At 38.7% G+C, this 17,720-nt stretch overlaps 1 protein-coding gene across 1 annotated transcript; it reads left to right on the top strand.

The window, feature by feature from the left end:
- Positions 1-2,990: 2,990 nt before the first annotated feature.
- LOC124247395 (tumor protein D54-like) lies at positions 2,991-3,695 on the top strand. The gene has a single exon (XM_046676610.1). It carries the CDS (start codon positions 2,991-2,993, stop codon positions 3,609-3,611), a length of 621 nt encoding a protein of 206 aa, XP_046532566.1. The 3' UTR covers positions 3,612-3,695.
- The last annotated feature ends 14,025 nt before the right edge of the window (positions 3,696-17,720 follow it).

Here is a 17,720-nt window from a genome sequence, read left to right as displayed (position 1 = left end):
ATCTTACACAACATTGTTTTCCAGTACCTTATTTACACATGGTTTTCTTTATTAAATTAGTTGCTGCTGTTGTTGTTTTACGTGAACATTTGTCTAGATTTATCCACACGTTTAACAATTCTTTTTCTCGCCATGACTTCTGGATAATTAATTCTTTCCAGGTAGGTACAATATCCTTCCTGAGTAGTCTTCCTACTCAAAATGTGGTGATTGGATCAACAGCATAGATGTCACCTGGGAGCTTAGTAGACATGTAGAATCTCAGGACCTAAACCCAATGAATCAGAATTTTCCCATTAACAAGATCCCTAGGTGACTTACAGCCACTTTGAAGTTGGAGAAGTTCTAAGTGGGACCTGAGATGCTACATTTCTGACACCTTCCAGGTAACATCCATGCTGCTGGCTCTGGTCCAGGAGGTACAGTTTGCAGCAAGGCTTGAGGTCCATCTAGTATTGTTTGCCGGTAATAAATAATTTCAGGTTTTGATGTCTGAAAAACATCTTTATTTTACGCTTATCTTGGAGTTGTTGAGTATGGCATGAAATTTGAGGTTAAGAGTTACTTTTTTCTTTCATTTGAGAGAGATATTCCTCTGCCTTCTAATTTAGTTGTTTCTGTTGAGAAATTTTCTATTCTTGTATTTGGGCTTCACCTGTAGGTAACCTATTTTTTCTTTCTTGATATTTTTAAGATGTTCTCTTTGTCTTTGAGGTTGTATAGTTTATTTTCTAATGATTTAATTGTGAATTGCTTTTTGTTGAATACTTCTTTAAATGTATTTTGATTCCAGAATGCAAGGATTTGAGTCTTTAAACAATTCTGGAAAGTTCTTTTCTCTGTGAATATTGCCTATTATATGTTTTATTCTCTATTCTCTCCTTCTGGAATGCTTTTTAAACATTTAATGGATCTTCTCTATGTCTCTTGATCTCTCTTTCTTATGTCATTGATTTTGCCTTTGCACACTTTCTGGATAATTTTTTGAGATCTACCTTCTAGTTCACTAATTCTCTCTCCAGTTGTGCTTTATCTTCTGTTTATTTACATTGAGTTTAATTCCAATACCTATGTAACGATGGTTTCCATTGATGTATATCTTCCTAGGTTTTTGTCAATGCTATAATGTTTTGTTTCATATATTTTGATCTGTCATTTCTTTATTAAATTATTCCAAATACATATATTTTTAAGTCTGCATCCAATAATTCCTCTGTTGAATATTTTTGAAAGTCAGGCATGTTATTCGTGCAAGATCATCCTTATAGTGGCTTGTTTCCTTGAGCAGTACTTCTCAAATTTTAATATATGTTTGAATCATATACACATCTTGTAAAACTGTGTGATTTGAGTCAATCGGTCTAGGGTAAGACCTGACATTCTTCGTTTCTAACAAACTCCCTAGAGATTCTGATGCTGTTGGTCCACATGCCATTCTTCAAGTAACAAGCCCTAGAGTATTTTATTATTTTCTATTATTTACTTATGTTTGAGGAGGATGTATGTAGAGGAATTTTATGTGACACGATTTGAAAATACCCCTGAAAATTGTTTGTTTTAACTTCTGTCAGAGATATTCAACTGGGTCTATTGTGTGTGTACATGTGCACATGCCGATTTTTTCGACTTAGGATTCCAGGGCCATTCAAGTAGTATAAATTTGTATGCCAAATCTGCATTAAGGCTGGGTTATTGTTACGAGCTCTCAGAGGAGAGTTTTTCTTTATCCTCCCCCTCTAATACAGAGCCAGAATAAGAAAACCAAGATTCTGTGTCATAGCTCTAAGCTGGTGGGCAGACATTTTCTATTGCACTCAATCACTGAAGGTGTAATCCTTCAAAAATCTGATTTTATTTGAAGGTGCCAGATCCAACTTCCCACATTCTATTGGGCCGAAGACCTCTCTTCTCTTCCAGTTTATTCATTAAGCCCAAGTCCTTGGGACAGCCAAATAGTAAGTGGCAGCTTACTCTAGGGTTCAAGCTCTCTCTTCATCTTTTGACCTCTGGTGATAGTTCTTATATTTTATTTAGTATTTATAGATGTTTCACACTGGAGTGCATTTCAAGATATCTAGTATACAGTATTGTTTGGATATAAATCTGTTAACTATTTAGAAGAATTTCTAAACAGGTTAGAGTTTTGAAAGATGCCAAATACTGACAGATATCCTAAGAATCTGGCATGTCTCAATTCTAAGACTCCCTAATAGATGGAATTTTACTTTATTTAGAATTTGGTCAACTAAGCTCCACCATTATTACACAGAATTTTTCCCTTTTTAACCAGTTGTGTTGGCGTAGTATAGACACAGCCTGAATCATCATGAGGGATGGAAATTGGGTTTTAATCTATAAAAAACTAAAAAAAAAATGAGATGTGATGCCATGGAGACCGATGAGATTTTTTTCTCTCTCCTAGGGAAAGATTCAGAACCTAAGTGATGAACAAATTTAATTTCAGATTACTAAACCCAAGTACCAGAATGTCAACTGTGGGCATTTGCAAATGTGTCTGGTTCTGGTAACTAAGACCATTTCAAAAAGATTATTTTACAAGTCCTTTATTCCAGTTTCATGACAATGAATTGTCTAGGCCAACCATGGTGTAGGCACTTTCTTTCTATCTCTAAGATGCTTTAATTCTTTAAATTGTTCTATAAAAAGTAAAAAGCAATCTAAGCAGCAAAGTGCCCCACTGAACTCGAAATACCTTGGGCAATCATGAATGTGGAATATGCTGGGATCCAAGGATCATATAAAAGAAAGACAATGGGCCCAAGTGGCCTGGCAGCTTGGAAGAATAAAAGGCTCCAGAGATTCCTGCCTCAGGTTTTTTTCCAGAATGTCCAGTGTTGTGCTCAAAAGAGGCTTTAGAGTTCCGCTGGCTGTGTGCACGCGGCGGGTGGCTCCCGGTGCGGCGCGCTCGGCTCCCACGGCGCCCGCGACCCCAGCCCCGGCCTCAGCTGCAACCCGGCCGCCGCTTGAACATGGACTCCGCAGGTCCAGATACCAACCTGACTTCTCCTAACAAAGGTCTGCTGTCCGACTCCATGACAGATGTCCCTGTCGACACGGCGGTGGCTGCCCAGACTCCTGCTGTGGAGGGTCTGTCGGAGGCTGAGGAGGAGGAGCTCATGGCTGAGCTCGCAAAGGTGGAAGAAGAAATTGTCACTCTGTGCCAGGTTCTGGCAGCGAAGGAGAGACATTGTGGAGAGCTGAAAAGGAAGCTGGGCCTCTCTGCCTTGGAGGGCCTGAAGCAGAACCTGTCCAGGAGCTGGCATGATGTGCAGGTCTTTAACGCCTATATGAAAACTTCGGAGAAACTTGGAGAGTGGAATGAGAAAGTGACCCAGTCTGACCTCTACAAGAAGATTCAGGAGACTCTCTCTCAGGCGGGACAGAAGACTTCAGCTGCCCTGTCTACCATGGGCTCTGCCATCAGCAGGAAGCTAGGAGACATGAGGAACTCTGCAACCTTCAAGTCGTTTGAAGACCGAGTTGGGACCATAAAGTCTAAGGTTGTGGGTGGCAGAGAGAAGGGCAGTGACAACCTTCCCTCCCCGACTGGGAGTGGAGACAAGCCCCTGCCTGATCATACGCCTTTCTAAGCCCGTAGCAGGTTCGCCCGGCCATGGAACACATGCAAGTACCCTCTCATCGCCACAACTGCACCTCTGCGCAGCGGAGCAGCCGGCCGGGCAGCTGGTGAGCGCCAAGAGCTGGTTTTGAGGACAGTCCTGCCATCCACACGTAGACGTGGCCGCTGCGCTCACATGAGTTAAGAGAACACAGTCTGGTACACAGATGCTTCACACTAAAGTTGGTAGATGCAGCAGGTCACTGTGTGTCCTTCCCGGGGTGTGGGAAGTGGACAGGGTGGCAGGTCCCACGGCATCTTGAGCCAAAGCCCAAGCTCCCTTTGGGAACCCGTTAGTTCATCAGAATGTTGAAAGAATGGGAAGAGCGATAAGTATAAAATAAGTAGTATTTCCTAACTCCTTCCCTAAGTCACAGAGGGAAGAGTCATCCAGAAAGCCCTACCTAATCTGCAGTTTTTATTTCAAGATGCTAAACGAGAAAACTGTCCATTTTCTGAAACCCTCCAGAAAAGAAACTGATTATCAGCAGCTGCCTGATTGTTACACTAATGATCTAGCTTTAACAAAAGCAAATTCTTTATCTTTTAAATGCAGTGGATTTTTCAAAAATTAAAACTAAGCAAAGCAGCTTTAGTGTGATAGTTAGAAAATATTATTTCTTTGGACTCAAGCTGAAATACAAGCCTTACATCGCCTTATGCTTTATTGGTTTATAATGTTTTTATATATAAAAATGAGGGTTCTTTAGGGGTTTTGTGCACTATGTAGAATTCTGCATCTAGCCCAAGTGGCAGCATGCCTGTCCCAGTGGTGTGTTTTATTTCACTGACACACTATCCCAGTATATGAAACTTGCTTCTCTCTCCTCGCAACAACTGTGGCAACTTCCGCTGGCCAAAGAGCTCCTGGGCCTCTGGGGTTGGGGGTGGGGGACAGGAGAAAGAAAAGCAGCACCTTCTGCAGTGCTGCTGAGGTGCCCTTGTGCGGGCCAGCTCCTGAGGCATGTTACTGCTCAGCGCCTCCAGCCGGGGACAAGCCAGCACCAGACGGACCCTACAGGGCAGGTCGGGGCTGGGGCACTGAGGTCTGCTGGAACTCTGCTGTCACCTTTTCTCTTTCACAAAGAGCCACAAAGATCTCTTTCCCATTTTGAAGCTGCCATGCCCCAGCAACCTCTCACCCAGGGCCCCACATGTCGGGTGTGTCTGGAGGGGCAGCTCCGTGCCTTACTGGCTCTTAGCAGGCAGAGGCCTTGCCTGCACTTGCATCTGCACCTGCTGTGGGTATCTGCTTCTGGGAGATGGCAGTGAATTCTCCGGTGCTGAGTGTGTGCTGATCACTTCAGACACCCCCGAGAGGACTGCAGGCCGTGCTTGTGCCAGGGGAAGAGCACTCAGCGTTCTTTCTCTGGGGTAGAGTCTCTCAGTTGGGGTGTCAGGAGAAGGCAGGGTGCATGGGTAGTAACTGATTTAGCTTTTCCTTAAAGTAAATAATGGGTAATTTGTCAATAAAGCATTCCTTTATTATGGGAAAAATCCAAAAAAAAAAAAAAAAAAGAGGCTTTATTCCCAAGAATGATTCAAGCAATCTCTAGTAACAAAACAAGAGTCAAAAGACAGAGGAAGCTACTCTCTAGTAGACAGGAAAAAATAATTGGAGAAAAACCAAGTTATGAATGATAATTTTAAATATAGCAAACAGTAATGTAGCCTCAGGTAATTGTTTATTCATGCCCGAACTTCATTGATGAGCTGGTGGGATAGAGATAATGTAGAGCAGTAGTCAAATGTGTAGACTCTAGAGGCACTCTAACTGGCTTCAAACTCTGCCTTTACCATTTTCTAGACGCATGATCTTGCCCAATTCATTTAACTTTGCTAAGGCTCAGTTTCTTCAACTATAAAAGAAAGGTAACAAATCTTAGAAAGTTGTTGAAATCATGATGTTGAGATGATAGTGTAAAGTGCTTAGTACAGTACCCAGCATCTGGTATAAGCTAAAAATAACAATGATAATGGTGATAACGGTGATGGTGGTGGTGATGGGGGCACTAGAGTTTAGCTAGGGTCTGGACAAGAAAGTTGGGGATCAGATGAACTTTGTTTATTTGATTGTTCTTTCATCTGTTTAGTTGTTCATCGGACATTTAATACATACCAGATATTGTTACAGGTATCTGGAATTTTAGAATGTTAAACAGAAAACAAAGATTAATGAAGTTTTACAGACTGGGCAATGAAGGTAAGAAGAACATACTACAAATGGGAGGCTCCATAACTAACCACAGCTCAACACTGACATAATCTACTCAAGCCACCGTCAGAAAAGACCACTTCTAGATGACACCAGGTGTTAAGACTGAATCCACGATATATTTCCATACTTGTCACTACTGACATGGATACGAAGAAGAAATTGGCAGTGATGGCAGCAATATATGGCAGCAATGGCAACAATATATGGCAATAGGAAGCATTACTGAAATATGATAGACTATAATTAATTCTGAATTACCCACTTTTCTGCCAGGAGCTTGACCTTTCCTGAGGGATATTCTGTACAAAAGAAAGTACTCTGAAGTGTCTTAAAATTCGATGCTCATGTTTAAGTGTTGATCTGACCACATCCATGTTGTAGAAATTTTAGCATATGAATTCTCCTCTCTGATCTTCAGTTTCTTCATTATGTTCAGGATTGTGAAGTTAACTGAGCTAATGGGAAAGCATACAACAAAGTAGATAATAGTAGATATGTTGGGTATTTCCAGATCTTCTCTCCAACATGTTTCACTCAACCCATATGGAGACTGCATCAAAAGGCACCCTTGACTCTGACTTCTGGTTGAATTTGGCTAAGAGGAGGCACTTGGGTGGGTGGGAAGAAAGTAATATCAGAGTATTTATCTTTTCATACACCCTCTATAATCTGTGTCCCTTTAACAATTTCATAACTATCATCAGAGGTCTTCTTAGCATAGTTTATCTCTAACTTCTGGTAGTTGCTACCTCTCCGCATCCCTAAGGTAATAGTCTGTCGTTTGCCCCAGATATTAAATCATCCTTTATTGTAGGTTCTAACCCTACCTTCACCTCTGTAATAATCTGTTTATGAAACTCACTCAAAATTTCCCAATTTGTTTGTGCTCCTTGTTTTCTTCCAGGATTTTGATCTGATCATGTTGGCTTTGCTATTTCAGTCTGGATGCAAATTTGTCCCCATCTCTTACTAGCCATGTGAACTTAGGCAAATTAATTAACCTTTTTTGCCTCAATTTCATGATCTATTGTTCTGAGCTCAGGATTGTTGTAGAGACTGTGTGGAGCAGAATAAGCATTTAATAAATAATAATGATTGATAAGTGTAAAATATTTTGTCAAATCTCAACTACTATACACATGGAAGATTAGTTAACGACAATGATTTTATTAAAACCTAGATTGGTGATCCATTTACTATTAAATAGGAGTTAAGGAAGAACTATTTTGCAAAAGAAAATAATATCAAGTTTTAAAATAAGTTAAAATTGACACAAGATTCTTTGATGGCGAGCCTCCGAGATGACCTCCAGTGATTGTCATCTGCTAGTGTTCATGCTTTTGTGCAGTTCCCTCCAATGTCGAATAGGGCTTACCTGTGAAATCAATAAAATATTGCAGAAATGACGGCCTGTGGATCCTGAGTCTGGGTCATAAAAGACATTGTGGCTTCTTGGATCATTCATTCTGGGGAACATCAGCTGCCATGTCATAAGGATACACAGACAGCCCTGTGAAGTATTCCATGTGGCAAGGAAGTAAGGACTCTGCCAATAGCCAGTATGAGCCTGCCAGCCATGTGAGTGAGCCATCCCCAAAGTGGATACTTCAGCCTCAGGCAAGCCTTCAGATGACTGGCATCTTGACTGCAACCTCAGGAGAGACCCTAAGCCAGAATCACCCAGCCAAGCCATTCCTAAATTCCCTGACTACCAGAATTATGTGAAGTGAAAAATGTTTATTGATATTTTAAGCCACTAAGTTTTGAGGTAATTTGTTACACAGCAATAGAAGATAGCTTATTAATTTCCCTTTATACAACCTTGTCTGTTGAATATGCAGGAATCTGTGATTTACAAAAGCTAAGCCCTGAACTTCTTGATAATAATTAATTAAAATTTTTTTAATCTCATGGGACTCAATACACAATGGTCTTCTATCCTAATGAGAAAAAGGCAACATTGTTTTTCATTGTGACTCTCGAGTGATAGACCACTTCATCTTGGTCTGAGTTTAGTCTTTCTCTAGACAGAAAACAGCTTCCACTATTACCCTAGAGATATCATTTTATAATGTAGTCATTCCTGGACACAGGAAAGCAACTCCATGAATTTAGTATTGTTTTTACATTTTCCCATATTCTCTATAGTATTAGTGTTACATTTATTTTATTGCACCATATAATCATTTTCATTAATGTTTAAACCTTTCAGTGATGTATACTTGTAATTAGAATTCTTCTAATTCTCTTTCTTACATGCAGGTGAGACAAAGCCTATTTATTTGACCTCTTTAATTTACCCTTTAATCTTCATTCATAAATCAGTCGGCTCATCTTTCCTGATTATTCCAGTTCTTTGAACTCATTCCAATTGTATCAGGAGAAAAGGAGTTCCCTACTGAGCAATGTGGTTTGACCACAATGCTATCTCAGCAATGCACTGCATGCTTGCTTGCAATGCCATTCATTCCTTTTTGGAGGCAAGGTAACTCCTAAAACTGGGAAATATTTGGATTTTAAAACCTATTACCTGTTGTTGAATGTGTTCCAGTAAAATGTGCTGCACCCGCCAAAGGGTCAAGATATTGAACCTAGAACTCCAGGTTGCTATTTTAGGAACAGTGCAAAGTCAAAAAGCAAAAGGTGAAAAGATTAACCAGTTCCCTATGATTGCAAGTTTTAATTTTTCAAGATCTGCCCTCTGGAGTATTTCTTCCAAACATTAAATTCAAAGCTGTTTTCCACCAAAAGAAAACAAAATCCTTCTGACATTTTTGTCAAAGATTCTAAACTCTTAGCCCACTTACATTCATTTTCTTTGCACTATGCCACTAGTAAATATTTTTCAGATCTTTTGCTTGATTTGGTTTTGTTTGGAATATTATGGCTCCCTGGCAAAATGATTTGGAATTCAGAAGCCTTGAGTTTTAATATTGTCATTCCCACCAATGAACTCTCTATTCTGGGGGATATCATTTACCTTCTGTGTCTTTCAACATATTCACAACCAAAATGGGAATATCGCTCAAACTTGCTTTCTCAAAGAATTGCTGTCAAGCAATCTAAGATATCTATAAATACTTTAAATATAGTAACAACTTCACAGTTTTCAAATAGTCTCAAGTAAGCCAGTGACGTTGAAATAAAATCCAATTATATACTCATGTCACTTACATTACAAAAGGGATAGTTGAGATTAGAATCATATCAGGAGAAAATAAAGACCAACACACATGTTCAGGTGTATTGTTTTAATGGTAGGTTTTTATGTTAGGCTACAAGACTGGACTAAGATATCCAAATTCATATCCTTTTTCACAATCAATCACGTGATTTCACATAACAAGAGAAACACTATGTCCAAGGGGTTGGAAAAATATCTTTGGGATAGTGGGTGCTCCACTTCAAAGTCATAGATCCACATTAACAGTCACAAGGACATTCTTCCTCAGTTTGGACATTCTTCCCATCAGGTGGTGCTGGCACGGCACTTTTGCATGCCAAACTGAGTCGGTGGTTTCATGGTGATCTGTGAGGCATGAAGACAGCAAATAAAATGTGTGCCATTCAGGGAGGGCTCACAAGTCCTCTATAAAGTCATTCAGATTCTCTGGGTTCCTTGTCTTCTATTATAAAATGAGTCATGCTATAGGCAAGATAAATTTTTGAACTGATAATCACATGAGATGGTACAGGCAAAGCCCTTCATATCATGCCTGGAACAGAGTGAGTTCTCAACACATAATGATAATAATAATAATAAATTTACTCATGTAAGGGCATCTTTTCTATAAAATATTAAACAAACAGTTAACTCATGGAAAGTATCCTTTTTAGTTAGACCAATGTGATCCTCCTCTAGTATAAATCCCTGAATCCCTGTAATTGTCCTTTAAAAGCACTTGTATCAACCATGACTATCTACTTCTTCTTTTGTTTACCTCACTGCAGAGAAGGAACACAACTCCAATACTCTTGTACTCTTACCTTTATATATTATTTTTTTAATTCATATATTCAGTTTAGCTTCTCAAAGGGCAAGCTCAAGTCAGAAACATGAGAGAATAAGTAGACAAAAGGAAGAAGAGAATAAAGAAGCCTGAAGTAGAGGTAGGTCTGGACGTAATGGGAGAAGATAAAATGGAACCAGATGGAGATTTGTACCTTTATTTTTGTTTCACTGGATGGAGCAGATAATCAAACACATTTCCTCAACATTGGTTTTCTAATCTGCTCTGTCACCTTCCACCAAAATGTTAGGTCAGACAGAGGCTGTCTGTGCTCCTCGTGTTCCAGCATCCTTTACTTTAGAGAAACATATGCTTCTATGACCAAGCTCTGACATGGTCACTGAAAGAAGCTGAGTAAATATTTTCAAGATAAGCCTGGAGATCTTACTGTCTCTAAATCATCTACAGACCAAAATAAAAGAGAGAAAGGGTGTGGCCGTTTCCTATTCAAACATGTTGCTCAAGAGCTAATGGGAGTTTTATTATGATTGATAGGCCAAAATCTTTGTCTTCAGGAACACTTAATGGGGTAGGAACTGACCAATATTTACATTGGAGGTAAAGCCACATTTTACTTCATCTGGAGTCGAATAGTACCAAATGTGAAATCCGTTCCTCAGATTGATGCTGCCTCCGTTTCACCCCAATCTGGGTGCCTGTGAGTCCCGCGAAATCTTGCAATCAATCTTCATTTATGCTACTTCCAAGCTTCAAAGTTCGGCAACAAAGGAGGATTACTGGGCGGCTTCACTTCTAGGGTGGGTGAATAACAAACTATAGGTGAGTAAAATATGTAATTCAAGCTCTGAAAACTATAAATGTTATAACCAGCTTCTTCGTTGCACGAGGGCAAATGCCTACTAAAGTAAAATGGTCTCGACATAAATCAAAATAGGGGGCTAAGTATTTCAGTCTTATAGAAACAATAGCAATGTGGTTCTGTCACTAATGGAGGTGACTGAAAAAAAAAGGTGCTATTTATACAACTATTCCAGTCAATAAATAGAAGATGATTTTCTTATTCTAGTTTGATATTCCGATATTTAGAACAGAGAAGTTTCCGATCTAAAGCTCTGTCAATGCATTCTTTTCCTCTCTGGTTTGTGATACTTGCATTACGTTGAAGTGAAGAGAACCAGGGAATCCTTGAGATTAAATAGAAAGAGCATTCTAATGAGAGCTGTGGAAGAACTCTCAAAGCCGAATCCATGCTTTCAGTTTGAGAACCAACCACCATAAGCAAAAGAGAATGGAGACTAGCTCAGGACTAATGATGCTGTCAAATTTACACCAGGATTGGAGATTGGCACCAAAGTGTTGTGTAAATCCTCACCTGCTTTCAATTCCTCACTTCCCATTCTTCTTTAAAATTACCTCAAGCAGAGTTTTGCCTTTGCTGTTTCACCAAAACTGCTTTTATCATAGTCATCAATGACTTCTGCTCCATAAGCCATGGTCAATTATTTATTTGATACAGTTGCCCACTCCCTTCTCCCAGGTTTCCAGAACGTTGTATTCACCTAGCTTCCCTCCTATCTTCCTGGGATTTTCCATTGTCTTTGCTGGTTCCTCCTCATCTTCCCAGGTCTAAAGATAGGCCTGCTCAAGGGTCCAGTTTTTGTACCTCTTTTCTTTTCAGTCTACACGGACTCCCTCAGAAATGCTGATGATGCATAAATTTATGTCCCAGCCAAGACTTCTCCCTGGAAATCTAGACTCATACTTCCAATTGCTTATCTGAAGTCTCCACTGGGATATTTAATACAAATCTCAAACTAACAATGACCAATATTGAACTTCTGATCTGCTATCCAAATCTTTCCTACCTCAAATAATGACAGTTCTCCCCTTTTGAGTTGCTCCGCCAAATATCTTGGAATCATCCTTGATTCCTCTCTATCTCCTACATATCACACTTGATGCAAATCTTGTTGGCTTTTCCTACAAAATGTACACTGACTCTGTTTCTCACCATCTCCATGGCAATCGCTGTGACCATCCATCATTATCTTTCTGTTTTCTGCAAGAGGACCCTCTGTCTAATCTCCCTGCTTTGTCCCTATAGTCTTTTTTAAATACAGTAGCCAAAAATGTCTGTGAAAAATATGTTAGATCATGTTATTCCTCTGTGCAAAACTTCCAGTGCCTTCCATCTCACTGAATGAAAACCAAAGTCCCTATTGATCTGCCACTCCTCTCCCTCATCTCTTCTTATTCTTGCTCATTCACCCCAAGATACTGGCCTCCTTGCTGTTCCTTGACTAGGCCAGGCACACTCATGCCTCAGGGCATTTGCATATGCGGTTCCTTCTACCTGGAACACTTCTCTTCCAGATATTTGCGTGACTCCTTCTCTTGCCTCCTTCAAATCCTTGTTTAAGTGGCCCCTTCTCAATGAGGCCTTTTTTGAAATAGCTGTTTAGAATTTTACCCCAAATCCCCAAACCGGCAATCTTTACCCTGTTTCCCTTATTGACTATTCCATAGCACTGATCTTAAATTTAAATGTAGTTTAAGTTTACTTCTTTGTTTTGTGTATCATTTACCTCCTTCCACTAGAATCCATGCTTTATGAGAGCACAGATTTCTCTCCGCTTTGCTCAATGCTGCCTCTTCTGGTATACAGAAGGTACTCAATGATATTTGTTGAATGGATGAATAAAAGCAAAACTGAGAGTTGATTTGTCAATGTGTCCTTCCCAATTTATTTTTCTCACTCTTTTTTTTTTTGGTGAGGAAGATTGGCCCTGAGCTAAAATCTGTTGCTTCTTCTTTTTGCTTGAGGAAGATTGTTGCTGAGCTAATATCTGTGCCAATCTTCCCCTATTTTGTATGTGGGATGCCATCACAGCATAGCTTGATGGGTGGTGTATAGGTCTGCGCACGGGCTCCAAACCTGTAAACCCTAGGCCACCAAAGCAGAGCATGTGAACTTAACCACTATGCCACCAGCCTGGTCCCTCCCTCCCAATTTCTTTCACAGTCTTATCCTTCTACTACTACAACTGGTCACACATTATCCTATCTTAAGTCACCTACTGCCCTCATGTTCAGGGCTGGGCACTTCAACATCCAGTATACCTTAGCAGAAATCTCTACCTGTCATTATTTCCATCAAATTTTATGGTCTTGCCTTTTCCCTAAGAGCCAAGAAATCAATCCATAAACAGTTGTTATTAATTGATGATAGATTGAATATTCCCTCTTACCTGTGATAATTGGTGTTTTGAGTAGTTCCTAGAGATCTGGAGTCCTGTAATCCAAAGTATGTGTCTATAATTATACTGGAAAATGACAAAACAGCCTTCAGAAGGGGCACATTCAACAATAATCCTTGCGATCACTTATATTGTTAGAACTAGCATTGAAGACTTAAATCGGATTCCAAACACCTTATCCTGTTCATACCTTTACATAAATTATCAATTTTCTATCTTTCCTGCTCCAGTGCAATCTGTGGGTTTTAACCATCTCCTGCAGCTGAGAAGCTTGTGCACCATAATGCTTTTGGATTCAATGTTCTGCACACATTCTTTCTTATTGAGTAGTCCCTGTAAAACAAATTTTAATGGTGCCCTTTAACAGAAGAGAATGCTCATTTCTCCTTTTTATCAGCAGCAGAGGTGATTTAAATATTAAACAGAGGGGCAGGCCTGGTGGCATAGTGGTTAAGTTTGCGTGCTCTGCTTCACTTTGGCGGCCTGGGGTTCGTGGATTTGGATCTTGGGCACAGACCTACACAGCACTCATTGAGCCATGCTGTGGCGGTGTCCCACATACAAAATAGAGGAAGATTGGCACAGATGTTAGCTCAGGGCCAGTCTTCCTCACCAATAAATAAATGAATAAGTAAATAAATAAATACTAAACAGAAGGGTCTTATTACTCCCAAGACTTATAAATCTCTTTAGGTCCATAAAGTTCCAGAGGGACTTTCCATCAGGATTTGAGCTGAGGTTTTTTGTGCATGGACTTTGCTTTAGAGATGTTGCCTAACTCTAAGTTGAAAATATTTTTAACAGGGAGTAATGGAGTAAGCTGTTAGCCTCTTTCCCAACATCAAACTGAATCTCTTTAGCCTTTTTCTTGCAGCCCACAGGTCAATTCGACCTTTTTCAGTCCAGTCTCCACAAACCCCATCCTGAGGCTTGTGCACTGGTCCCTGCTTGCCCCAGGGGAAAGTTAATTATGTGTCTTGCAATTCTTTTAGGTAGAAGCTGTTAATTTAACATTTTGCAATACCATTGGATCTGGAAGCAGACTCACCATTATTCTAAGACTTCAGGGCCACTTCCAAACAACTCCCTTTACCCTACTATATAAATCACTGTTTCTTTAAGACATAGCTAATCCATCTATAGGATGCTCTACCTTCTTCATGACACTTGTGCATCTATGTGTTACTTTATACATTAACCATAGTCTTTCTTTTCCATCCTATGAGTCTTCACAATCCTATAAAACTTGGATATCCATTCATATAGATGACTCATTCAACTCTAGCCTCATAGTGCATTGACTTCCTTAATATTTTAATAATTTCCACCCTTCTTCAAAGACCCACATTCATCACAGATTTTGAGATGTTTCTCCTGAAACAACTCTATTAACTCAAATCCTTTAAACTTTAAAACTGTCCTTCCTAACAACCTCCAACCTTCATTCATGATTCCATTCAACAAACATTTATTAGGCACCAACTATGTAACCCTTGGAGATACAAGAATGAACCAAAGCCATATGATGTCTGCCTTCACAGGGCTTAATTTCTAGTGGAAGAAGACAGAGCTACCTAAAATAATAATAAATACCTTTGTAAAACTGTATAATTATAAACTGAGATAAGTAGGAAGAGAGTAAAGTATAGGATACTATGAGACCTTATACCTCTACAACAGGGAACTTAAATATAGTTTGGAGTGGAAGGGAAGATTTCTCAGATAAAGTCACTACTAAATTGATTACAGGTTGAGTAGGAATTAACCAGATAAAAGTTATTTGGGGTGGGGAGAAGGTAACTTCTCTCAGAGAACAATGTTGATGAAGCTCCTGTCACCTGGAAGATCCTGGTTACCAAGCAGGGAACGAGAAACCGGAAATTGTGCACTAGCACATGAGGCTTCATCTGTCACTCCTTGTGCCTTGTATAGATATGAGTTTCCATAAATTATCACTTTCCTTCAGGTTGATGAATTTCATTTAACATATCATATAATGCAGTTCTGCTGGAAATGAATTCTGTCAGCTTTTCTTGTCTAAAAAGGCTTCATGTTGTCTTCATTTTTGAAGAATATTTTTTCACAAGATGTAAGATTCTAGGGCAACAGAGTTTTTGTGATTTTTATTGTTCTTTCAACACTTCAGAGATGTCTCTTTGTTTCCTGGCTTTCACTGTTTCTGTTGAGAAGTCAACAGTCTTTCTTGTCATTGTCCCCTGTGTATAATGTATCTACCTCTATCCCATACTTTTAAGGTTTTTCTCTATTTTTTTTTTTTGGCGGTTTGATTATAATGTCCTTTGTTATAATTTTCTTTCTATTTATTCTACTTGGGTTTTATTGAGCTTCCTGAACATATTAGTTTATATACTTTAGAAAATTTTCATTGTTGTTTCTGCAAATACTTTTTCTTCACTAATCTCTCTTTCTTCTCTTTCTGGTACTCCAATTACATGTACATTAGATTGTTTGATATTGTCACTGAACCATGGTTCAATTTTTTTCACCTTTTTTTCTCTTTGTGCTTCATTTTGAATAGATTCTGTTGCTTTCAAGTTCACTGATTTTTTTTGTCAGAGCAGTTTTTATTATGCAAAAACTAAACAAAATCAAAGAAAAACAAAGCAATACTTTGCTGTATTTCTGGACTCTTAATATCCAGTCACTCATTCACCTTATTCTATCACTTTTTAATGAAAATCTATGTATTATTCTTTAGTACAAATCTTTCTCTGACATTTATATCATATGTAATGGGTATAAATCCTACTCCATACATTTAGGTGTATTTAGAGATCATAGTTCTTTAGTTTTATTTGTTTCTGTTTTTTCTTTATATTTTCATTATCTAAAACTTACAAAATACAGAATAGAAAGAGAAAAATTGCAATCTGACTACTCAGGGACTACTCACTTCAAACATTTTAAAAAATATATATAACAAAATTTACCATTTGAACTATGTTTAAGTGTAAAGTTCTGTGGCATTAAGTATATTCATGTTGTTTTGCAGCCATCACCACCACCCGTCTCCAGAACTTTTTCATTTCCTACCTGAAAATCTGTCCCCATTAAATACAAACACTCCATTCCTTCCTCCCCACCAGCCGCTGGCAATCACCATTCTGTTTCTGTTTCTGTGAATTTGACTAGTCTAAGTGCCTCATATAAGTGGAGTCATATAATAGTTGTCCTTTTGTGACTAGCTTATTTGATTTAGCATAATGTCTTCAAGGTTGATCCATGCTGTAGCATGTATCAGAATTTCCTTCCATGTTAAGGCTGAATAATATGATTGTATGTAGATGCCATATTTGGTTCATGTATTTGGCCATCAATGGACACTTGGGATGCTTCCACCCTTTAGCTATTGTGAATAATGTTATTGTGAATAATGTTGCTATGAAGGTGGGTGTACAAACATTTGTTCAAGATCCTGCTTTTATTTCTTTGGAGTATATACCTCAAAGTGGAGTTGCTGGATCACATGGTAATTCTATGTTTAATTTTCTGAGGAATCAAGTTCATTCATCTTTATTCTACAGTGTTTAACCAGCTATGCAATCCACCCAGTGGTTTTTTCATCCCAATGTTATATTTTGTACTTCTATAATTTCTACACTGTTTTTTCAATAATTTCCACTTTGCTTTTGAGGCTCTAACTTTTTCCTTCATTGTTTTCACATTTACTTTTAAATTATTTAGCATATTTAAAATTGTTCCTTTAAAGTCATTGTTTTCTAATTCTATTATCTGATTTCTGAATCTGTTTGTTTTTTACCGATTTTTCTCTTGATTAGTGTCATATTTACCTGCTTCTTTGCATGTCTAATTATTTTTATTATGATGTCCCTTGCTGTGATTTTCTTTTTGTTTATTCTGCCACAGGCTTATGGAGCTTTTTGGATCTGTTGTTTATATTTTTCAGCAAATTTGAAAATAAATTTTACCATTAATATTTACTGGACATGAGGACGTCAAGTTCTTGAGTGTCTAAATTTTTTCCCCTCTTTATTGAGTTTTGTTTTGATGAGGAATTCATTTACTTTCATATCAGTTTGATAATTTTAAGGTTTGTTTTTAGACTTTGTTAGAGTGTATCTAGCTATGGCCTTCTCCTAATGTGTGGACTCAAATCTACTGAATGTTCATGCTGTTCAACAAGATGTCTTCATTCTAGCTGGTAGGAAATTAAACGTTTCACTGCCCTTTCCAAGCTCTCATCACTGCTCAGCTCATAGCTCACAATAACCTTTCTTTACTCAGTAGCTGTTCTTTTCCCAGCCTCGTGGAGTATAATCTCACATACGTGCAGCTTAGCTTGGTATTTGCCAAATACTCAATAGGATCCCTATGCAGATTTTAGGAGCTCCAAATCTACACAGTTCTTTCTCTTTAGTGCTCTACCCCCAGCTGTGCACACATAGCCCTGAACTTAATCTGTCTCTTCAACTCAGCAAGACTATTGTTCTCTGATGGGCTTCTTTCTCCTTGACTGCAGTGAAGAAAATGACTCTAGACAGAAGTCTGGAGCAATCATGGTGCTCACCTCATTCATTTCTCTTCTCTCAGGGATGACAGAACTGTACTAAATGATCCAACATCTAAAAACAGTAATTTCATATATTTTGTCT

Source organism: Equus quagga, chromosome 11 (assembly GCF_021613505.1).
Source record: "Equus quagga isolate Etosha38 chromosome 11, UCLA_HA_Equagga_1.0, whole genome shotgun sequence".
NCBI classification, from domain to species: Eukaryota; Metazoa; Chordata; class Mammalia; order Perissodactyla; family Equidae; genus Equus; species Equus quagga.
The sequence above is the reverse complement of the archived record's forward strand: the minus strand, read 5'-3'. Positions and strand labels throughout refer to the sequence as shown.